This window comes from Scyliorhinus torazame, chromosome 22 (assembly GCF_047496885.1).
Source record: "Scyliorhinus torazame isolate Kashiwa2021f chromosome 22, sScyTor2.1, whole genome shotgun sequence".
Lineage (NCBI taxonomy): Eukaryota > Metazoa > Chordata > Chondrichthyes > Carcharhiniformes > Scyliorhinidae > Scyliorhinus > Scyliorhinus torazame.
The window spans coordinates 80,018,981-80,043,520 of NC_092728.1; the positions used below are offsets into that span (position 1 = coordinate 80,018,981).

The 24,540-nt window shown below is 44.8% G+C and overlaps 1 protein-coding gene across 1 annotated transcript in view; it reads left to right on the plus strand.

The window, feature by feature from the left end:
• Nucleotides 1-24,540, plus strand: part of LOC140399158 (serine/threonine-protein kinase Nek6) — a 167,684-nt gene that overhangs the window by 28,130 nt on the left and 115,014 nt on the right. The window contains exons 2-4 of the mRNA XM_072488429.1: nucleotides 812-922; nucleotides 15,909-16,017; nucleotides 19,627-19,734. Coding sequence (XP_072344530.1) covers nucleotides 812-922; nucleotides 15,909-16,017; nucleotides 19,627-19,734 — 328 coding nt within the window. The remainder of the gene's footprint in view (nucleotides 1-811; nucleotides 923-15,908; nucleotides 16,018-19,626; nucleotides 19,735-24,540) is intronic.

Here is a 24,540-nt window from a genome sequence, read left to right on the forward strand (position 1 = left end):
TGAGTTGGCGTCAACTGTGCTTATTTAACGCTACATAGACAAAGTTTGTGGCACTAATACCTCAACGTATCTCATGTAGGATGGAGCGAAGATAGATGATTGGGGTTTGTCACACAGCGCTCAGCAATCTCACTGAAATTAACCTTTAGAACTTGATTGAGATGAATAAACGAGCACAGTAGAAAGGTTATGATTGCAGAAGTGCTTGGGTTAATGATTGGAACTCTTCTCACATTATATTAGCTCCCTCACATTTTGATGTTGAGCTCCATGTCCTCGTCTCCTGCTCCTCATTGATAAAATAACCGCAAAACAGACTGAATGTTAAAATCGAAGACAAATGAGCCTCACAATCTTCACAAGTGTACTCATGAGGAGAGGTGGAAAGCAGGGCAGAGGCAATACTCCATCCGCACTGTATTTATATATAGAACTGATGAGGATTTTCATCCTTCTTTACAGAACAGCTTTTGAACATTTGCAATAGCATTTACCTTGTATTCTTGTGAAAAAGGTGATTGGCAATCCCTTGTAATCAGTCTTTTCTCTTTAAATATAGCCAATGCTGATTCTTTGTAATGAGGTAACTTTATTACCTCTTTTGTTATTCATTTGCTCTCTTGTATATAAAGCTAAAAATATTCCTGATAGCATGTAATGGTGTTTGGATGTAATGGATTCTATGTGACATATTCTTAGAAATTGAATCAAAGCCATCAAAAATAATGTTAATTGAAGAGACAAGTTGGAATCATTATCGTGAAGCCATTTTGCTACAACAGTCATTTACTGCTCTTTCTTTATCCTGCAGCAATTGAATCACCCCAACATAATTAAGTATTTGGACTCATTTATTGAGAACAATGAGCTGAACATCGTTCTGGAATTAGCAGATGCAGGCGATCTCTCCCAGATGATTAAGGTGAGGAGAGAACATCTTTTCAGCCAGTCAAGTGTCAGAATTATCCTTGGGCAACTTAGCAGGATGATCTAGTGCTGAAAATATGGCACTAAAAGTGTGAACCAGAGTAAGACATTTGTCGGATTGCGCACAGTAATCCATCTGTGTGGAGATGAAAAGAACTGAAAATGCTGGAGATCGGAAATGCTCTGTCGAAGCTGCAATTTCTGGAAATCCAGAGCAAGCTAATTGGAATTTTAAGCAAAAATAATTTGTATTTATATAGTGCCTTTTACAGAGTAAATGTTGTACTTCATAGACGCGTTGTACCAAACAACATTTGACATTGAGTCATATATGCATGGTATTATTTGGGTGAATGACCAAAAGCTTGGCCAAAAAGGTAGCTTTCAAAGGTCATCCAAAAGGAGGCAAAGAGGCAGAAAGCTTTGAGGGAAGGAATTCCACAGCTTAGGGATTTGGCAGCTGAAGACATGGCTGCCATTGGTGATTAAAATCCGGGATGCTGAAGAGGCTGAAGTAAGAGGAGTGCAATGAACTCAGTGGGGGTGTAGAGCAGGCGGGAGATAACAGAGATAGCGAAAGGTGAGTCCACGGAGTGTTTGGAAAGTTGGAAAGCAAGGTTGAGAATTTTTTTTTAATCGAGGTGTTACTTAACCAGGAGGCAACGTAGGTCGGTGAGGGATGGTAGGCAGACAGCACTGGGTGTGAGGTAGGACACCGGCAGCAGAGCTTTGGATGAGCTCAAGTTTACAGTGATTAGAATGTGAGAGGCCATCCAGGAGTGCATAGGAATGGTCGCCTCGAGATAACCATGAATAGATGAGGGTTTCGGCAGCCCATCACTGAGGCAACAGTGGATCTGGGTGAGGTTTTAGGAATGGGGATAGGCACAGTGATATGGTTTGGAAACTTATCTCGGGATCAAATAAGGCATAAAATGTAATAACTGGTTCAGCATCTGACTGTTGGCCAGGGAAGGCAGAAGGCGCGTGGCTTGCGAAGGAGGTTTGTGGCAGGAACTGCGGACAATGGCTTTGGTCTTCCCAGCGTTTAATTAGAGGAAACCTCTGCTCATCCAGTAGGGATGTTGGACACGCAGTCTGAAAATTTGGATACGGTGGAGGGAGTGGTATAGCTGGGTGTCATCAGAATACACATGGGAACTGACACAGGGCAGAGTTTTCCTTTCTGTGCACAGAGAGCTGGCTGAGGCGGGAAAACTGACGCGCAGCTCGCAGGCGGCACAGCCGGGGTTTCTCTCCCGGCAATCCAGCACCCTATGCAGGATAAATCGTAAGTCGTGGCCCACGCCGTTACGCTGGCGGGGCCAGGGCCAGAAAACGTTAGCAACCGGGAATCCCAAGAATCTCCGATACAAAACGCTGGAACCACCCCCTCCCCCACCCCATTCCCCACACGCACCAGGAGATCTCCCCATGGATATGAGGGAGCTCCCCCCCAAAAAAAAGAACATGGGGACCCCCCCCCAACACGCACAAGGGGAACACCTCCAACCGATAAAGGAAACCGCCTCCAATTAAGCTCCCCAGAGGGCCCCCCTGGCACTGCCCCCTCGTACTGCCCTCTGGCACTGCAGTGCTACCAGGGTGCTGGGACAGTGCCGGGGAAGTGCTGGGGTTCCAGGGGGCAGTGCTATAGGACAGTGCCAGGGGAAGTGCCTTGGGGCAGTGCCAAGGTTAAAGTGGCCAGTACCGGGGCAGTGCCTTGGAGCAGTGCCAGCGGGCAGTGCCAGGGTGCAAGTGGCCAGTGCCAGCGGATTAAGCTTGTGTGTTCTCAGATAACTTCACTCAGGGGGCAACCAATAGATAAGAAACAGGAGGACACCCAGGATGGATCCTTGCAGGATATCAGAGGTAACAGTGCGTGAATGGGAAGAAAAGTGATGGCACATGAGGGCGGCACGGTGGCAAAGCTGTTAATACTGTTGCCTCATAGCACCAGGGACCCAGGTTCAATTCCAACCTCGGGTGACTGCCTGTGTGGAGTTAGCACTTTCTCCCTATGTCTGCGTGGGTTTCCGCCGGGTGCTTCGGTTTCCCCCCACAGTCCAAAGATGTGCAGGTTAGGTGGATTGGCCTTGATCAATTGCCTCTTAGGGTGGGGTTACAGGAATAGGGCAGAGGATTGGACCTAGGTAGGGCGGTCTTTCGAAGGGTTGGTGCAAATTCGATGGGCCAAATGGCCTCGTTCTGCATCGTTGGGATTCAATGATTCTCTGACTACAACTGGGTAGCTAAGAATGGGACCAGGCAAATGGAATCTGTTAATTTTATATTAATTTGCTGTTGAATTGTATTCAGGTGGTGGCATTAACTGGTGGGGGAGGGGGGTGGGGGGGTGTCAGTGCCACCTGTGCCCATATCCATAGGAGCTGGCTGAAAGTATGATGATCGCATCTTGAATTGTGTTTGCGACTGTGTTTATTATCGTTTAATGGGGGGCTTGTATATTGGGGGAATACGTGACATAGCAATTAGATGTTTATTTATATGTTCTTTGTTTTTTCTTATTTCTGTAAGGGGGGGTTTGTTGAAAATATGTAAAAAATTTGAATAAGAATATATATTTTTTAAACTATGTCAAAGTCTGCAAGACAGTCCAAGAGGGAAGAGGAGGGATAGTTTACCTTTTTTATAATCACAATTTAAAATTAAAAAAATAAAAAAATTTTGAGTACCCAATTCATTTTTTCCAATTAAGGGGCAATTTAGCGTGGCCAATCCACCTAGCCTGCACATCTTTGGATCGTGGGGGTGAAACCCACGCAAACACGGGGAGAATGTGCAAACTCCACACGGACAGTGACCCAGAGCCGGGATCGAACCTGGGACCTCGGCGTCGTGCTGCCCTGTTACAATCACAATTTGTAGCTCTGATGAGATCATTGTGGTCTGTGGCAAGGCTGGAGCGATTCAAAAATGGAGTTGTGGGAATGATGGGTATAGATTTGGGAAACAACATGGCTATGGTTGGAGAGGAAAGTGAGGGACAGAGCCTAAGGTTTTTTTTTTAGGAGGAAGTGTTAACAGCAGATTGACTGGCATTTCAGGCCTTTTCTGGTTTTCTTTCATCTCTTTGTGTAATTTGCTTGGAAGTAATTTGGCAATTCAGCAAATTATTTTAACTTAAATGCATCACTTGCAGAGGCTGCCTGAAGCATTATTTGGAGGTAAGTGAAGGCAGACATTGCATACCCAAACTTCAAGGCAGCTTTTTCAAATACGTTTCGACCTGGCTGATGTTTTTTTCACAATGATGGTGTTTTCTATTTGGCTATAGGGCTCTTGGGAAGTTTCCTTTCATTCTTAAATTTAGTACAATCAAGGTAGTCGGGGCCTCATAATTGTTTCTGACCAAGGATTATACACTGGTATCTGATTTTGAAGGGCGCTACATGGCAGGACTATGAATGTAGCCCCTCTATATGTTTAATTGGCTTGAGCACATTGTTTCGCAGTTAAGGCTTTGACTTAAATGTTAAGTCTGGCTTGATTTCATTGGAGAGAGTGGCAGGTTGAGGGGCAGCAGGTTTCGCCAAACCCTAGCCTCTGTAACTAGGCAGGCCCCTCCTCTCCAACTGGGAACCAAACTTTTGTCAGGCATCCTCTGAAATATGACTTCTTGTGTGATTGGCTAGTGCTACCGACAGGGGAGAAAGGCAAAATTGAATGGCTTCATTATCTCACCATCATCCCGGAAGCAGGGTTGATTTAATTTTTGAAATAGGCTCTGGAAAGTTTTCCCAAACTCTCTGTTTGTGGGTCAATTTCTAACGTAACTCACAACAAACTGTCTTTGGGGTTAAATTAGAAGTATAATTTATTCACACATTCAAACCCGGGGATGGTCATAACTTCCTAAAAGTTCATAAGAAGAAGATAGCAAAGAGGACATTTTACAACTATTACTAATTTAAAAGAAAGAAACACCCCAGATATGGATATCAGTTCACTCGATTGCCAGAATCCAGAAACTCAGAGTCCAGTGAAGGTTCCTTCATGGAGGAACTACAGTTCAGGTGGGTTCAGTTACCTGAAGCAGGAGTTTGCAGAATTCCTTTAACGTTGATGGTGATGCAGTGAAATGAGGTTGGATGGTCCGCATGGCAGGCGATAGGTATCTTCCAGAGAAACAGGCTTCAAGGACTTAGATACTTGATGCAGGCCGTTGGTCAGCTTACAGTCCTATTCTGAAGTTTGAAGGCTGCAGTTTAAACAGCAGACTGAGTTCCAAGTCTCAAAATATAATATTAAAACTTTCCAAAGGCCAAAAGCTTAGATCAGGTAGCATTGTGGATAGCACAATAGATTCACAGCTCCAGGGTCCCAGGTTCGATTCCGGCTTGGGTCACTGTCTGTGCGGAGTCTGCACATCCTCCCCGTGTGTGCGTGGGTTTCCTCCGGGTGCTCCGGTTTCCTCCCACAGTCCAAAGATGTGCAGGTTAGGTAGATTGGCCATGATAAATTGCCCTTAGTGTCCAAAATTGCCCTTAGTGTTGGGTTGGGTGGGGTTACTGGGTTATGGGGATAGGGTGGAGGTGTTGACCTTGGGTAGGGTGCTCTTTCCAAGAGCCGGTGCAGACTTGATGGGCTGAATGGCCTCCTTCTGCACTGTAAATTCTATGATAATCTATGATCATGTGCTATTGCCCATTAATGAGTCAGTTGAAAGGCTAATAAGCAGTTCTTATGTCTCTGGTCAAAATCCATTGTTCACTTTAGGAGATAGATGGTGGCTTTTAGTGTCTCTGCATGTATAATGAGTTTTGATGGCTATCCCTTTGTTATTGGACTAGACTGGGAAGAATGTTGGTCTGCTGGCCACCAGTTTCATTGATTGTAATGTATCCTCATAATGAGAGGTATGATATTCCCCAAGGGTGCAGGTTGAGCATTTGCCCTCTATCTGCTATTAGAAATGTCCAGAAATTGTAGCCAACCTGTGAATCATGTGACTTGTAGCAGCATCCTTTGGTTGAGCAAGGCCCTTTCTTTAAATAAGCAAAAATGTACGGTTTGATTTAAAGTTTATGATTGCTTTCCCGTCTTAGGGACATGACACTAGTATCATTTTCATGTTGCATCCTGCCCAATTCTGCATTCCTATGTGTCGCACCATTATCACTGGCTCCTGATGTATGGATCTTGTACAACCAGTGGAAGGCACAGTACCATAGGCAGGCCGGATCATCGAATCTGTTAAGTACACTTGGGGTGGTCATCATTTACATGAGACCTGCATAGCAGGGTACAGCATCAAATGATATAAAAGAGATCCGAATGACCAGTTAAATAATGCATAATGAAGCTTCATGATGGAAACCGATGAATGAAATAAAAACAGAAAATGCTGGACGATAACAGCAGATCTGGCAGCATCTTTGGAGAGAGAGACAGAGTAACGTTTCGAGTCTGAGGCTGGAATTTCCTGCCCGTTTTTTCTGGTGGGATCTTCTGGTCTCACCGACAGTGAACCATGGGGCGGTGGCCAGGGGGGGGGGGGGGTTGCATAGAACTGGGAACCCCTTTGATAGCGGCAGGATCTTCTGATCCTGCTGCCAGCCAATGGCGGGGCATCTCCGCCACCATGAAACATGCTGCAGGGGGGGGGGGGGGGCACGGAAAATCCAACCCACTATGATCCTCCTCGGAGCAGTAGAATTAGTTCACCTACATGTGCCCTTCACCGCTTGGGAGGCAGACCACAGGACTCTCCCCGTTATTTGATTACTTTTAAACAAACATGCTAACCAAACAATTGACTTTGTCCAAGATATCTGTCAGCTGTCGAACTGTTCTACAATCCATTGTTCATGAATAAAAATGAATGGGAAATGTTAAAATGATAAAAAAATACATTTTAGGTCTGTAAATAAGGATTACCACTTCCTTTAGTCCTGTCACAAAAACTGGCACAAAATCACAGGGACCAAAGACCTTAAAGGTGACACCACCATTAGTTATTCCTAAATCCAACTTCTGAAATACAATCACACTCCCACAGGAAATGGCAGGAAAATCCCTAAGTACATACCACAACCACTCACCGACAAAGAGAGGAACCTACCTTTGTTTCTCTCTTGACGTTCCCTTCAAACAAGCATTGTACAAGAATTCTGTCTCCAAGAAGCTTTATTTTCTTTTTTTTATTTCACTTGATGCAAGTGCAAAATCTGCCATAATACATTGAGCCTCAGGCACTGACGTTTGCTCAGGAACTATCAATTTATTCATGCAGTAATCAATGAGCTTCACATGATAGTGTGTCTGAAATCTCACAATGTCTTAATAATATTGAAGAGTTGTCTAAGTTAAACTTACTTGACCTTTCAATTTTTAATCACACGATCAGGAAAGCGCATCTTCAAAAATGTTGCATTAAAATTTGATGCTGTTTTAAAGTTATATTTTCCACCGAGTGTTTCTCAGCCTGAAGTTGCTGACTCATACGGGAGCGTGACTCACAGGCATTGGCGTCCTTAAGTGCCTCACCCAAGTAACCATTCCTCATACTTGTGCTTGATTAATGCCAAATCTGCGCCCATATCATCACGTGCCATTCACATTAAGCATGTGTCGAGCAGTGATCACTAGTAGATGATTTGTAACTGGAATGGATTGCCCCACCATGCACACACAGAACAAAAGATCAATTGTGGTGCGCTGACAATGACAGATAAGATGAAGTAACTCAACCCAGAGATCAAAGCTGGACCTTCCAGATGGCTGTGCCTTGGTTTCACAACAGGCATTCACCCACTGAGTCAGGAATTGAGGGCGGAGGGGAGATTGCTATTACCTTGGGACGCTATGATGTTGCAGAAATAGTTTCCCTTGTTGCTGGCTGTTAGCTTCCAGGCAATGCCATATTGTCTTTTATCACAAACATGGTTTGGTGCAAAGCATTAAGGATACTGATGTTCCTCTGAGGATCTGTGGGCTTTTATAAAGGGAAAGAGTTCAACTGAATTTCCTGAGCAGGGAGCAAAAGAACTTTGAGGCTTCACATTTTGCTCGAGAGTTCAGCTGCCATTTTAGGGACCAGGGAAACAAACAACTGTCTTTATTTAATGATGGAACTTTCTGGCTGGAGAAACTTTTTAAAAACAGTACAAAATGTACAAGAGTTGAAAGCGCGTTCCTTTGATCTTTATCATAAAAGTGGTGTTGCACCTTGGAGACCTTGGGTGAGCACCGTTCAGTACTGGTCTCCAAGGGGCAGTATGGTGGTGCGGTGGTTAGCACTGCTGCCTCACGGCGCTGAGGTCCCAGGTTCGATCCCGGCTCTGGGTCACTGGGGTCCCGGGGAGTTTGCACATTCTCCCCGTGTTTGCGTGGGTTTCACCCCCACAACCCAAAGATGTGCAGGCTAGGTGGATTGGCCACGCTAAATTGCCCCTTAATTGGAAAAAAAAATTGGGTACTCAAAATTAAAAAAAAAAAATTTTTAATAATAAAAGTGGTATTGTGGTGTAAGTTTATATACAATCGACAGTACACCATGGGTCTAAAGTGTAACAAAAATGAGTGAGCTTGAGGATCAGATCAAGTTGTTCAATCAAACCTGTAGCAAACATAAATATTTTACCCTCATCCCGCTGTGTAACAATTCCAGGCACTCCCTGCCATTGTATCCAAATGACCTTTCCTCCCAGTTACCAATTGAAAATTGTTTGGGGTTCCTGTCCGGTCTCCTAACAAATATTTGGGTCTGGCCTGGTATCCAGTGTCGCTGAAGGAACAGCCTTAAAGCCGGTGTGTGACTTGGAGGGGAATTTGGAGGCAGTGGTGTTCCCATTAATCTGCTGCCCTTGTAGGTTGCAGATTCTGAGCATGGGGACCTTGAAAAAGACAATTGAGTCTTCACTCAGCCGCAGACCGACCACTCATTCCGATGAAGTAGGAACAGTGCTTGACACCTTCATCCTAAAATCATTCAGGATTTTTAGGATCTGATAGCTGCCATTACACCATGCATCATAGTGATCAGTGAGAGCGAATACTCTATAATGGTGACGGCTGGATCCACCGGTTTGATACTGCTGCTACTCCAGATAGCAGCACATGCCACATTTCTGACCTTCTCCGAGCACCTTACCATTGGAACATGAGACAATACCCAGCCAGCACAACACGGTCACACTGCAGCACCAGCTTCATGTTAGGATCCAGCTGCTATCAAAGCCACCTCAATTCCTTAACCACCTGCTGTGAACCAAGCTCTCAGGAAGCAACGAAAACCTGCATTTTAGTAATTCCTTAACATCTCAAAGTGCATTATCAGACATAATTTGAGGCCAAAACATTTAAGGAGATATTCAGATAGGTGACGAAAAGCTTGGTCAAAGAGGTGGAGTGTCCTATAGTACGATAGAGGAGAAGAGGTGGAGAGGTTTAAGGAGAGCATTCCAGTCCTGGCCATTGAAAGCATAGCCGCATTGGTGGAGTGATTAAAATTGAGGTTGCCAGACTGGGTGGAACACAGGTATCTTGTAAGATTGTAGGACTGGAGGCACGTAGATCAATCTCTAGAATAGGCGATGGGAAGGCATGCAGAGAAGGAACTGTTTGAAGAATGAGTACGGTGATAGCTTGCACTTTGCGATTATTATTTTAGACAAGATTGTGCACTGATGTGAGACATTATTACTCACGGAGGTTAGCATCCTGTAGAAAAGGGAGCACTCATCTGGTGCTGTCTTATCCACTAGACTTTATTACCCATTCGCTGATTGGATTCTCTTCCCTAAAGAAATCTGGGAGATTCGATTAGCAAAAGAAAATGTCCTTGCGTCAATTTCTTAAATATTGCAGATTTGCATGGAGGGTTTGATGATTGCTACCATATGCTATCTGGACATTGAGAGTGTGGAACCTCTTCCTGTTTACATAGCTGAATGAGTGTCCTGTGGCAGAGGAAGCCTAAGGGGACGCAATGGAAGCATTTTAATGCTGCACACTGGGCAGCAATGACTTTCATCCTATTTTCCTGAGGCAGAACATTTCCCACGCCATTTATACACTGCTAATGAACCGGATACAGTGCGGCAAATCCCTCCCCGGTTGTTTGGTTTCTGAATATGAGCCAAAGCATTCAGAACATGTTTTATATTCCATCAAAGGCTGTCCGTTTTGAAAAAAAGAAAAATTGCAATGCAGCACTGAACTGAAAGAAGCCAGTGAAAGTGAAGATAAATAAATACAGAACCACATCCATATTTAGGGAGTCGAGGAAAGCTGCTTTCTGTGTTCAGGGGTTTTTGTATCATTTAAAGATTCTGGAATGAGAGCTCACCTGATACTTCAGTGTGGAAATGCACTATCTGCTGTGGTACATACAAATGAGGAAGATTGAAGGCTCAATCCTTTGTGTTAAGCTGATTGATCCCAGCAAAGGGCAATCGGAATATTACAAATGACCTTCATAGAATTTACAGTGCAGAAGGAGGCTATTCGGCCCATTGAGTCTGCACCGGCTCTTGGAAAGAGCACCCTACCCAAGGTCAACATCTCCACCCAACACTAAGGGCAATTTTGGACACTAAGAGCAATTTATCATAGCCAATCCACCTAACCTGCACATCTTTGGACTGTGGGAGGAAACTGGAGCACCCGGAGGAAACCCACGCACACACGGGGAGGATGTGCAGACTCCGCACAGGCAGTGAGCCAAGCCGGAATCGAACCTGGGACCCTGGAGCTGTGAAGCAATTGTGCTATCCACAATGCTACCGTGCTGCCCAAATGCTAAAGGGCCTGAGCTGTTCAGTGACTTTTGCTCGGAAATGAGTATTGGACCTGACCTGCCAGAGAGTGCCCCCCTTGACATCCCCTTGCCACCCCCGGACCAACCCCCACCAGTCACCCCGGCCCTCGCCGAAGGCCACCCCTGGCCAGCAGCATGGCTCCCTCCCCGACTGTGGCGGCGTAGACACAGTCCACAGCCGCCACGCTGGGTCCACTAAAACCGGGAGCACGATTACGATATCGCGGTCAGATAACGGAGAATCCCACCTCTCAGCTGTCATCCTCCCACAATTGCTGGAGTATTAACAACCGCTGTCAATGCTCACACTGGCACCTATGGAACTTTGCCCCAACATGGCTTAGCACATTCGGGCAGATCGAGAGGCAAAAAGGAGCACCGCCTAGTAATCCTCAATGAGGTTTTTTACAATGAGTATTTTGTTCTGAAGAATATGGGTCTGTCAGCATATCAAGCCAAATGTAGAGGTTATTTGGACAAACTTCGTAATCTGCTGCCTGGTATTCTGCTTATGATCTGAAAGTACATGGACATTAAAAAATGTAATTGTACTTTCTTCTATTGGTAACTCTTTTTTGCTGAAGGTTCTTTATGCGATAAGACTGCTACTGTGGGCTGTCACGAAGTCCCAGTAAGATAATATAATATTCCCATAGCCCAGTTGTTATTACCTATCACATTAGCAGCCATCGGTGTTTAAAGTGTTGGAGGATTCACTTTCATAGTGCAAAAAAGTATTTCACATTGGTTCTAGACAGTTTCCTATTTGTCTCTTATTCAACTGCATTTTCTTTCTCACAAGATCTTCTCTGATATCGTCAGTTTACAGAGATTCTCTCAGTATCGGAACCACCATTTTGACAGTTTTCACTCCTCTGGTATCCTGGCCAGAACTCCCGAGGAAAATGCATTCTGTAAGGGAGACTCAGTCTTAAGTGAGAACAGAGAAAAACATTTGAATGTGGGTCCCAGCCAGGAATCCAGAGCCTCAGCAGAGTACTTGTGGTGTGCCAGGGGCATAAAATTTGTGATTCAATAAAATGTAATAATACAAAGGGCGGAATGTGCGTTGGCGGTGAGGGTCTTACCTGCTTACTACAGAGCCAGCAAGATCCATGCTGCCTCTTCTTTGGAAGGCCCGTCGGATCTTACGCCAATCAGGCAGATCCGGGACACCATGAGCATTCCGCCAGAATCAAGCCCCCAGAGGATGAGGTGCCACCTGCCAAGAGCTGCTGACCAATCAGAGATGTGACTGCTGTCGGAACAGCACCCACCCTCCCCTAGGAGTCCCAGGACAAAGGAATGTAAGGTGGAGGAGGGTGAATCTCGGGGTGGGTGCCACGGGGCGAGGGAGGCAGGGACTTGAAAGCAAGGGGTGGGATTGGTTCTCTGCAGGATCCCCTGATGCCCATGCCCACGAGCAGGTACTGAGTGACTTTGATCGAGGGACCCCATCCTCTGAGGTGACTGGTGGCCTGCTTTCTTTTACCAGTGATACAGTCTGCACATCTGTAGGCCTGTGTGGAACTGCCTTAATCACAGTGGCAGCATGAAGAGACCAATTAAGTGGACATTAATTAGTCAAACTCAAGGTCTTAATTAGCAGTGGAGCGGGAATGTCGGCCATGGACCTTCCTGCCCAGAACTCAATCTGGTGGAAGTGGGAAGGTGGCAGGGTTTAGGTATGCCTCCAAGAGCACCACCTTGAGGAGCAGAAGATTCCAGAATTGTTGTACATTCTTTGCTATAGGGCTCACATCACATTGCCATTGATTGGGGTTTGGCTTGACTCGGATAACATTTTCTTGCCCGCAGTAGCACTAAGGGAAGAACTCAGAAAAATAAATGGATTTCAGTTATGGTTCATTAATTGAACCTTGTTAAGAAATCACCACAAAATCCTCAAATTTTGAGACATTTTAACACACTGTTTTGAAAAATAATCTTCCAATAAATATGACTTATATCTGGCAAAAATTTCCTAGCGACAAACATGGCTAGATTATCAAGTAACAACTGCATACAACAAACACTTTGTCAAATTTCCTTCAACAGTATTGTCTTTTTAATGAATTATTTATGTAGGATTACAGATTGGTACACATGGGACATTACTGCATAAACCAAATGAGGAATTAGGTTCTCTTTTAGTTAAATGTCAGCTGATTTAAATAACTATTCCATTGTGAGTATTGAATCTAGTCAGGCAGATGAAAGATAAATAAAAATATGGGGAAAAGGAATAACTACTTTGCTATTGAACAAATAATTTCCAGTCATAATTACCTGTAAAAAAAATCTTTCCTAGAATAATGTGATTAAGAGTTGCTTTTGCACTTTAGTCATTTACGCAATTTTTAGGTGTAAGGACATTTCTAAATAAACTATTAAATTATTTTAGCATTCTAAATTATCCATATAATGTATTCAAATTAAGGAGCTGAGATCATAGTGTACAATATCAGTAAGGAATGTGTTGAAATAAAAGGGTTGATGCCAATTAAAAGAGACATATTTGTTTCTAACACTGCACATTTGAACAAAATAATTGTTAAAATGTGCATCTTTGATATTGTGCTGTTGGGATTTATGGTCTTCAGATTGGCAGTAACCCTTCTATCTATTTTGGTGTTCATGATTTTGAATGATGACACAACTGTGGATATTTGATAAGTATTGTTAGGTTAGTTGCGGCACTAGTTGAAGAGAGGGGCCCTGATGGCTCAGTGATTAAAGGCACTACTTAGTGCAATATTCAACCAAATCGGGTACATCCCAGAGTAAATGTAAGGCCTGTGCTGTCATAGCTGGGATGTTGTTGAAGATACAAAAGCAGAAAATACTGAACAATCTCAGCAGGTCTGACAGCATCTGTGGAGAGAGAAGAGAGCTAACATTTCAAGTCTGTATAACTCTTTATCAAAGCTAGAGAGAACTGGAAATAGGGTCAGATTTATACTGTTCTGGGCATGCTGTGTGTCGCGGTGGGTGGAGATTGACAAAAGATGTCATGGACAGAAAGACTAAAGGGAATATAAATGGGGGTGATTAAGGCTGAGAATGGTAATGATAGTGGCACATAAAGAGATTAGAATGTGTCAATGGCAGACAAAGGTGAGCAGTGTGCCAAAGGGCAACTGAGAACAGGAAACAGATGGCCCAAGTGGGGTGAGGGAGGGGAACAATGGTGAGGGGAAAGCATGGAAGAAATGAAAATAAATTGTTGAAAAATAAAATGGGGTGAAGGTGGAAGAGAGAATTCACAGTCTGAAGTTGTTGAACTTAATGTTAAGTCCAGAAGGCTGAAACCTGCCTAATCAGAAGATGAAGTGCTGTTCCTCCAGTTTGCACTAGGAATCACTTGAACATTGCAGCCTGGCCAAGGATGGACATGTGACCATGAGAGCAGGACGGTGAGTTGAAATGGCAAGCGACAGGAAGGTCTGGGTCCTGTTCGCAGACAGACCAAAGGTGTTCTGCAAAGCGGTCACCCAGTCTGTATTTAGTCTCTCCAATGTAGAGTAGACTGCATTGGGAGCAGCAAATGCAATAGACCAGATTGAAGGAGGTGCATGTGAAGCGCTGCCTCACTTGAAAAGAGTGTTTCGGCGCTCGGATGGTGAGCAGGGAGGAGGTAAAGGGACAGGTGTGACATTTTATGTGATTGCATGTGAAGGTGCCATAGGAAGAGGGTGAGGTGTTGAAGGGGTGGATGAGTGGACCAGGGTATCCCGGAGGAAAAGGTCCCTGCGAAATGCTGACAGGGGGAGTGAGGGGAAGATATGTTTGGTGGTGGCATCATGCTGAAGTTGGCGGAACTGACACAGGATGATTCTTTGAATGCGGAGGCTGTTGGGGTAAAAAGTGAGGACAAGGGGGACCCTATCTGGTTCTTGGAGGAAGGGGAAGGGGTGAGAGCAGAGGTGCGGGAGATGGGCCGGACACGGTTGAGAGCCTGTCGACCACAGTGGGTGAGAAACCATGATTAAGGAAAAATGAAACATAATATGTCAGCAGCCCCGTTTTGGAAAGTGGCATCATCGGAACAGATGCAAAGGAGGTGAAGTAACTAGGAGAATAGAATGGAGTCCTTCCAGGATGTTTGGTGTGAAGAGTTGGGTGTGAAGAGTTGGGTGTGAAGAGTTGGGTGTGAAGAGTTGGGTGTGAAGAGTTGTAGTGGAGGTAGCTATGGCAGTCAGTGGGTTTAGGTTTAGTCAGTAGGTTGTTGAAGATACTTCATTTGGTCTCAGCACATTCTCATCTCACTTGTGCAACTTGAGGTGATGATCAGAAAAAATGGGAATAAAGATACCTGGAATATGAAGTTCCCTGTCAAATATTAATGAAGTGATTGATTTTGGGATGTTTCATTAATTTTGAAAAGTGACTTCTGCACATTTTGGAACAAGTCAAACACACAGTACCATACAGAAACGATATTGATACTTTACCAAATAAGGACAGTACTATATTGATATAGTACCATACAGAGACAGTACTATATTGTTACCCCACCATAAATAGACAGGACTATATTGATACAGCACCATATAGAAACAGGGCTATATAGGCACTAGACCATAGAAACATCCATAATTCATTGCTCAATATTCAGTATAGTATTGAAAAATCCTTTTGCCCAAAAGCCTTTTTGTTATGTAGTTGGACAAGGCCCATACGAATATCAGTATTAGTGACATTTGATTCATTAGATCTCATTTAAGAAATAATGAAGTACATGGTTTATTAAAATGGCAAAAATGATAATTAGCTTGTCCTGGCATCCAGCAAGATAAAAATGCCTGTAAAATAATTGAATAATTGTTTTTTTCTTTAAGAATATTTTCCGAGTGGCTTTGAATTAATAAATGAAACCCCACAGATGCTGACTGTCTTTAGAGCTATTTTAGTTAATTGATGCAACCTAATTAATCTCGCTTCTAACAAGTATTTGTGATCAATCCAGAACGCGGCTTCCAATCAGGGTTGTCCACTGAAATAATTAGAAATCACCAAAGCACCAAATGTCGGTTGAGGAGGGAATGAGTTAAATGGTGATGTGAATATGAATAATGCTTTTTGTTATGCAACATTTCAGCAATTGCTGCATGAATGGCACTTGTTCCTGGAGTCATAGTGCCTGAATCTAAACCTCATTGTTTATTCATGCATCTTTTATTCATTATTTCCACAGTACTTCAAAAAGCAAAAGAGGCTAATCCCAGAAAGAACGATATGGAAATATTTTGTGCAGCTTTGCAGCGCAGTTGAACACATGCACTCCCGAAGGGTGATGCACAGAGGTAAAAAAAAAACAAGACAAAAAAAGCATTCCTTTCCATCGTAAACCAGCGTTCAGTTTACTGGGACTAAGTTAAGAAAAGCTGTTTGTGACTCTGCTTTATTGATCATGCATGACGTGTGCGTGTGTGTGTGTCTGTCTGTCGATGTGTGTGTGGGGAGTGGGTAGCTGCAGGCTACAGGTCCCCAGGGAATGTCCCACATTATAGACACTTCTGTTTCCAACCATAATGACTGAAGACACCATGCACATTTGATTAGCTTGGTAACTGGCCACAGAGGGCTTAGTGGGGAAAGTCAGGGCATCATTTAATGCTAGTCTGTTTATTCAGTGGGTGTGCAATGACTGACTACAGAATCAATGTGCTTTTCTTGCTCTACAATGGCCGAATATAAAGATGAATTCGAGCCTGATTTAAACTCTAAAGGTAACACCGAGACCAGCAATTTTGGTCAACGGATCTTTGGCTGGTCCGTCCCACCGACAACCATTCCCCAGGGAAAATACCGGCCTACGTCCTTTTTAAAACTGTAAAAACCTTGATCGCTCCTTGTTTTTGGTCACGTGAGAAACAGTGCGAGAAACAGTGCTGGTGTCAGACTCTTCAGCTGCCTCAGCTGAGAAGGGCCTGCAAGTTGCCAAATTGGCCTCCTCCAGGGAAAATTCCCTTTGTGCACAATGTGCAACCAAATCGTAAAGTGGTTTGACAAAGATCACATTTACAGGTTTACGCATTGAGCAAATCTCCTGGTGGCGAAAGAGCAGATACTCATCACGTTCCTCATGCAGCTAATTACCCTCAAAGTTTGGCGCTAACAAAGGAATTCCCTGCCAGCAGACCCGTTGCTGTGTTTGCAAAGGAAGCTGCCAATTACATTCAATTTCTCAAAGCTCTTTCGCATACTGTCTGGATTGCAAGAATTGATTGCGGCATGGTAGCATAGTGGTTAGCACGGTTGCTTCACAGCGCTAGGGTCCCAGATTCAATTCCCAGTTTGGGTCACTGTCTGTGCAGAGTCTGCACGTTCTCCCTGTGTCTGTGTGGGTTTCCTCCGGGCGCTCCGGTTTCCTCCCACAAGTCCCGAAAGGCGTGCTGTTAGGTAATTTGGACATTCTGAATTCTCCCTCTGTGCAGAGTGTGGCGACTAGGGGATTTTCACAGTAACTTCATTGTAGTGTTAATGTAAGCCTACTTGTGACACTAATAAAGATTATTATTATTGAGTGGCCCTTCAGCCTGGGGTTCAGATTGTATTTCAACATTAATGGACTTCAGATTAACTATTTTGCCAAACTGAGAATCGTTTAAATGGCACAACAATTGAATCCATCGTCCTTCCAGGTAATTCTTCATTCGGCAATTTTGTGCATGGAAATAGCTCATCAGTAAAAGCATTTACAACCCAGTCTTCCCCCCCCCCCCCCCCCCCCCCTCACCCTGTGTTTGGTCTTGCTAAGTTAGTTGAACTGGTGCCAGCATCCCTGGCCTGGGGAAGGGTAAAATCCCAGCCTTGATTGCTAATCAGTGGCTGTAATAGCGTGCACTTATTGAATTATTTTAACATTGTAAACCACCAAGGTCAGGGGTGCAGATACTTTATCCGGATGCTTATGGAGTTTCAGATTCATTTTGAATGTGTGGTCAGACCTGGATAATATCCAGGCTTGGGCTGACAAGTGGCAAGTTACATTCATGCCACACAAGTGCCAGGCGATGACCATCGCCCAAAAGAGAGGATCTAACCATCGCCCTTGACATTCAGTGGCATTGCCATCGCTGAATCCCCCACAATCAACATCCTGGGGGTTACCATTGATCAGAAACTGAACTGGACTAGCCACATTAATACTGTGGCTACCAGGGCAAGTCAAAGGCTAGGAATCCTGCAGTGAGTAACTCATCACCTGACCCCCCAAAGCTTGTCCACCACCTACAAGGCACAAGTCAGGAGTGTAATGGAATACTCTCCTCTTGCCTGGATGAGTGCAGCTCCAACAACACTCAAGAAGCTCGACACCATCCATGACAAAGTGGCCCGATTGATTGTTTCCCCTTCCACAAATATTCAAACCCTCAACCACCGATGGCAGCCGTGTGTACCGTCTACAAGATGCACTGCAGTAACCCACCAAGGTTCCTTAGACCTTCCAAACCCACGACCACTACCATCTAGAAGGACAAGAGCAGCAGATACCTGGGAACCCCACCACCTGAAGGTTCCCCTCCAAGGCACTCACCATCCTGACTTGGAAATATATCACCATTCCGTCACTGTCGCTGGGGAAAAATCCTGGAACTCCCTCCCTAACACCTACACCTCAAGGATTGCAGCGGTTCCAAAGGCAACTCACCACCACCTTCTGGAGGGCAAATAGGGATGGGCAATAAATGCTGGCCCTAACCAGAGATCCCCACATCCCATAAATTAATAATGCAAAAAGATGGCAGTTGACTGACTCCTGCTTACATCAACATGCTCTGTTTGGCCTGGGGTTAAATCCCATTTTCCTGTCAGTATCAAGATGATGCATTTTCAGTCAGTCCCCGATGGTACCCTTTCAATCTTCAAATGTGGAATTGAACTGCCTGTAACTTGTGAATGAAATCGAATAATGGGTTTTGACCCGGACTTTCAGTCCCTTTAACATTTCGGATACTTTCAATTGCACCCTGGTAATTTGACATATTCTTCACATGCAGTGAAATAATAATAAATGTCCTTCTTTAACTCTTGTTTTTAAGAGCCCTATAATATGATTGGTTGCAAGACGGCACAGCAGCGCAGTGGTTAGCACTGCTGCCTCACTGCGCCGAGGACCCGGTTTCGATCCCGGCCCCAGATAACTGTCCGCGTGGAGTTTGCACATTCTCCCCGTGTCTGCGTGGGTCTCACCCCCACAACCCAAAAAATGGGCAGGGTAGGTGAATTGGTCACTCTCAACTGCCCCTTAATTGGGGAAAAAAAGAATTGGGTACTCTAAATTTATTTTTTCTAAATATGATTGGTTGCCCACCTGTAAATTTCAAAAATAGCCCAGAGCGGTTAAGACGTCTATTTCCGCTCTAACAGCTGGACGGAGATTGGTTGGCGCACCCTCGCTTTCACAACTGATTTACACATTAAATTTACATGACCATGCTCCCTAGCATGGCTCCATCGTGTTAAATTTGTTAATAGAATATCCAGATGTGTGAGTGGATCTGTGAAATCATCTGACTCACGTGACTGCAAGTGACCGAGAGTTGGGTTATTATAACATGACTCAAAATACAATCCAAAACTGGTTCACAGCAGAGTTCCTATGCGGTACTGAAATACCACAACATAATGTTGTGGGTATTGTGCAACACAGCCTGTTGGCAATTTTCTCTGTACAATACAAGCAGAATCCTGGAAATTTGAATCCATTCTGAGCCTCTGACCGGGAGATGAAAATTATATTATTTATGATATTTATGAACAGATGCAAAGTAACTGTCAAAAATAAACCTTTTGATAATATACAGACCATAAACAAATGTCAGTATAATGCAATCACTGCAAGGATTTTGTGGCTTTCTCTTTTAAACCATTCATTCATTATTGATTGACTCTGTTTTCATTCTTAGACATCAAGCCAGCAAATGTGTTCATAACAGCAACAGGAGCAGTCAAGCTGGGGGACCTCGGGCTGGGACGTTTTTTCAGCTCCAAAACCACAGCAGCTCACTCTTTAGGTAAGAAGCAACTATAGAAAACTGCATCATTTTTTCCCGTCAAACAATTATTTTCAGAAAACCCCAATTAAGGAGCAATTTAGGGTGGCCAATCCGCCTACCTTGGACATCTTCGAGTTGTGGGGGTGAGACCCATGCGGAAACCGGGAGAATGTGCAAACTCCACACAGACAGTGATTCGGGGCTGGGATTGAACTCGGCTCTTCGGCGTTGTGAGGCAGCAACGCTAACCACTGCGCCAACGTGCCGCCCTCCATCAAACAATTATTGGCTCCAATTTTTATATACACTAGCGGAGCTCTGATTGCATTCCTCATGCACACATCAAAGGATATGCCGCTTTATAATGACGGGAGCACTGTACCACATAATGCAGAATGCGTTATTCTGCTGTGTATCCTTAAGGCCAAGAGATTTAATCACAGCAAGTAGAGCCATTTGCACTTGTAAGGTGTTTTTCTTTTTCTGGAGCGTGGTAGTTGATTTTAAATCTCTGGCGGGAAGAACTGAAGGGATTGAGCAAAGATTTAAAATCCTGTAAGTCAGAAAAAGAGCAGTGACTGGATTTTTGTCTTTTTTCTCCTAAACTTTAAAGCTAATTTACTATCTATCACAAAGAGTGGGCTCAAATGTGACAGACTCCAAAGTTTTATCCGTTTCACGTATAGGAAGGGAATCTGTGTTTTTAAATTCAATTTTTATTTTTTGAGGTAGACCCTAACTAAAACAGACACTGAACTAGGAAAAGGGAACAAAACGAGAAACAGAACATGTAAGCACTGTAGGTAGGCAACTGACCTGCCTAGTTTCCAAGGAAACAAAAACAAACTGAGGTATGGTGACCAAAGCGTCTAGCAAACTGAACCTGGTTGTGAGATATAAGAGGACTCAAGTTAGTCCAAGCTGGGCAGTAGCAGTTGATGAGTCCACTGGTCTAGTTCAAGCAAGCTGAAGAAGATCTAGAAGCTGAGAATAAGAAAAGTTAAGGTTGCCGCAGCTGTTTCTGTCACTGGAAGATAATGTTGGTGGGACTGCCCTATCTAGGCCCAAATGAGCAGGTTCTGCAGACTTGTACCATTTGTGGAACTCAGGTTGGTTGTGTGTTGCTATTGACTGGAGATCGGGTCAGCTCCTACAAAGATAGGAGCTGAAATTCTTCACGAGGAGGATAGTTTATTACTGTGATCATCAAAATCTGAGTGGACTGCTGAGCCCATTTGTAATATCTGTCTTAGTTGTATCTGCCATTTAATGTGCAATTTATTCAGCAAAATCTTCCAGCTGTACATTCGGCCCTGCTGATGGCACACCCCTACCGTGGGTTTCCCGGTAGCATGGGGTGGATTCAATGGGAAATCCCATTGACAGCGGCGAGACCAGAAGATCCCGCTGCCAGCCAATGGCAGACCACCTCCCACCGCCGAGAAACATGCTGTAGGGAGGCCAGAGAATCTCAGCCATAGATCACATTCAACCACAATTTGCATCTCTATTCAAATTTAAATCATATTAATTTTGGATGCTGGAGTACAGGATAGACAGTATTCAATGTTTGCTTTATTGACTCTTGTATAGTAACAAGTCTTCTGTTTAAAACATAGAGGGCGGGATTCTCCGAGCCTCCGTGCCAAAATCGCTATCGGTGCGGGGGCAGAGAATAGGCGTCAAACCCGAGATCACGGGCGAAATTCTCCTACCCGCCCCGCCACATTTCTGCCCCGACTGGCCGGCGGGAGTCTCCGGAACACCGGCCGGTCAATGGGGTTTCCCATTGTGGGGCAGCCCCACGCCGTCGGGAAACCCCCGGGCGCCGGCAAAACGGAGACTCCCGCCGGCGGAGAATGACGCCCCAGGTCTGACGCCACTCGGCGGAGAATTGCGGCCAATCGGGCGCACACGGTTGACGTGGTGCTGGTGGGGGGCCATTGAATGAGACCCTGCAGCGATTCCCCAAGTGCACCGGTCCGCGGTGTGGGTCGGCCATGTCGCACGGCGGCCGCCCAGTGCGCATGCGTGGACCCCCTGACCGGAAGTGCAGGGCCCCGTATCGGCAGCCGGAGCTGCGAGGAGCACTCCAGGGCCCTGCTAGCCCCCCGCAAATCGGAGAATCACCCTGGACTTTCTCCAGGTAAGTCCAGAGTGATTCACGCACTTTTTTTCGAGTGCGTGGAGACATAGCCCCATTGTTGGAGAATCCTGCCCAGAGTCTTTTGGCTGCATTATTTTAGTAAATAACTTTTTTTCTAAAGTTACTTGGCTCCACTGAGATCATAACAACATTATTTATACAGAAATAAAAACAGAAAATGCTGGATGAGAAACCCAGCCTGTCTGGCAGCATCTGTGGACAAAGAAAAATAGAGTTAAAGTTTTGAGTCCATTTGACCCTTCCACAGAACCTTTTCCGGTATCCATAATATTTTGTTTTTATATCTAAATGTGTATCTTTTTATACATAATATATATTTATATTACATATAAGTACACTAGTAAATCTTCCACAGCATTGCAAACAAAAAGTAAAGACCAAGAATGATATTCAGTTGAAGCAGAGGTAGTGCAGATCACAAACAAGTCCGGACCGAATAGATTTAAGAAAACCTGGTTTATTAACGCACACTAGTATTAACAATATACACTAGATTCAGACCGGGTCTGAACTGTCGGAACCATACCTGGTCAACTTTACACAGAACCGGGCAGTACGGTGGCGCAAGTGGTTAGCACGGTTGCCTCACGGCGCCGAGGTCCCACGTTCGATCCCGGCTCTGGGTCACTGTCCGTGTGGAGTTTGCACATCCTCCCCGTGTTTGCGTGGGTTTCGCTCCCACACAACCCAAAAGATGTGCAAGGTAGGTGGATTGGCCACGCTAAATTGCCCCTAATTGGAAAAAATGAATTGGGTACTCTAAATTTTAAAAAAGACTTTATACAGAACATATGTGGATGATTTGGGGCTCTCCGCCCCTTTAGCAGGGGAGCTCGAATTCGGCGAGAATCACGGGGAGGTTGATCGCTCCAAGCCCATAGGTCTCGTGCGGGTTAAAACAAAAGGGAAGGAATAGGGGATAGAAGGTACTGGGGAAAATGGAGGGAAGAGGAAGAGATGAAGAGGGAAAAAAAAGAGCGGGAGCACTGAGGAGTTATTTAGGGAGAAAGAGTGGGGGGTGGGGCATGTGTACAAATGATGTGAATAGGAGAGAAGTGGAACAAAACATAGAAACTAGGAGCCCATTGAGCCTGCTCCATCATTCTATGTGATCATGGCTGGTCTTCCATTCCATTGCCACACTCTCATTCTCACCCCATACCCCTTGACAACTTTAAATTTAGAAATCTATTTCTTTCTTAAATATCAGTGGCTTCGCCTCCACAGCCTTATGTGGTAGAGAATCCCACAGGCTCACCACCCTCTGGGTGAAGAAACGTCTCCTCACCTCAGACAGAAATGGCCTACCCTGTATCCTGAGACTGTGACCCCTTGTTCGAGACTCCCACAGCCTGGGAAAACATTCTCCCTGCAACCAGCCTATCCAGCCCTACCAGAATTTTATACGTTTCAATGAGATCCCCTCTCATTCTTCTGAATTCCAGTGACTTGAGGCCTGGTCAACCCAATCTCGCTTTATACAACAGCCCTGCCGTCCCAGAAATCAAGTGTCGAGCTTTTTTATCTTATCTTCCCATTTCAATTTTCCTCTCTGATTCTTCCATATCCACTTCCTTCGCAGTTCCTCAGCCCCCTTTCCCAATCGCACTCTCAGGCATCTTCCATCTTCCTTCATGCTCACCCCCTTTCCTTGCCCCTTAATCTGAGGTTCCAAACGAGCCAATTTTCTTTTTGTGTGGCAGGGAAATCCCCCTTTCCACCCTCGTTCCTATCCACTGCCAAACGTTCAACAGTGTTGCAACACTGAGCTGGGAATCAGATGTCATATTTTGCAAAGCGCTGTTGGCATTTCGAATCTCTCTATCAACAACAGTTGGCAGCCTTCGCCTTACAGCAGAAAAACTAGAAAGGATTAGGCGCCAGTCCTGGGTGCAGACTGGTGCAAACAGAAGAGAGTTGGGCAAGAGATAGTGGCAGTAGCAGAGCCACTGTGAATTTATTGATGGCACGGCACTGGGAGAGTGCTTCTCACACGTGTGCAGATGCAGTCAGTAACATCATAGTCAGTGATATGCTGCCTGCCCGCATTAGATTATTAGCTCCCTAATTCTTGAATGATAAAATAAAAAAAGCTGGCAACAACGGGAGAAATACGAGTGCGGTGGAATTACATTTATCATGATGAACCATAAAACTATTTAAAAACCAATAACAAATGAATCTTGGAACAAATCCAGGTCAGTCTTGGAGCTGGTACTGACACAGTGGGATCTCAGCTCCACATCTGACTTTCAATTTATAATCTAGAAAGTTGGTAAAAATGTAGGCAGAGCAGACAGGGAGAAGTTGCTGAACACAGCGGGTCTGGTGGCCTGAAGTGCATATGTTTTAATGCAAGAAGTATTACGGGTAAGGCAGATGAACTTAGAGCTTGGATTAGTACTTGGAACTATGATGTTGTTGCCATTACAGAGACCTGGTTGAGGGAAGGGCAGGATTGGCAGCTAAACGTTCCAGGATTTAGATGTTTCAGGCGGGATAGAGGGGGATGTAAAAGGGGTGGCGGAGTTGCGCTACTGGTTAGGGAGAATATCACAGCTGTACTGCGGGAGGACACCTCAGAGGGCAATGAGGCTAAATGGGTAGAGATCAGGAATAAGAAAGGTGCAGTCACAATGTTGGGGGTTTACTACAGG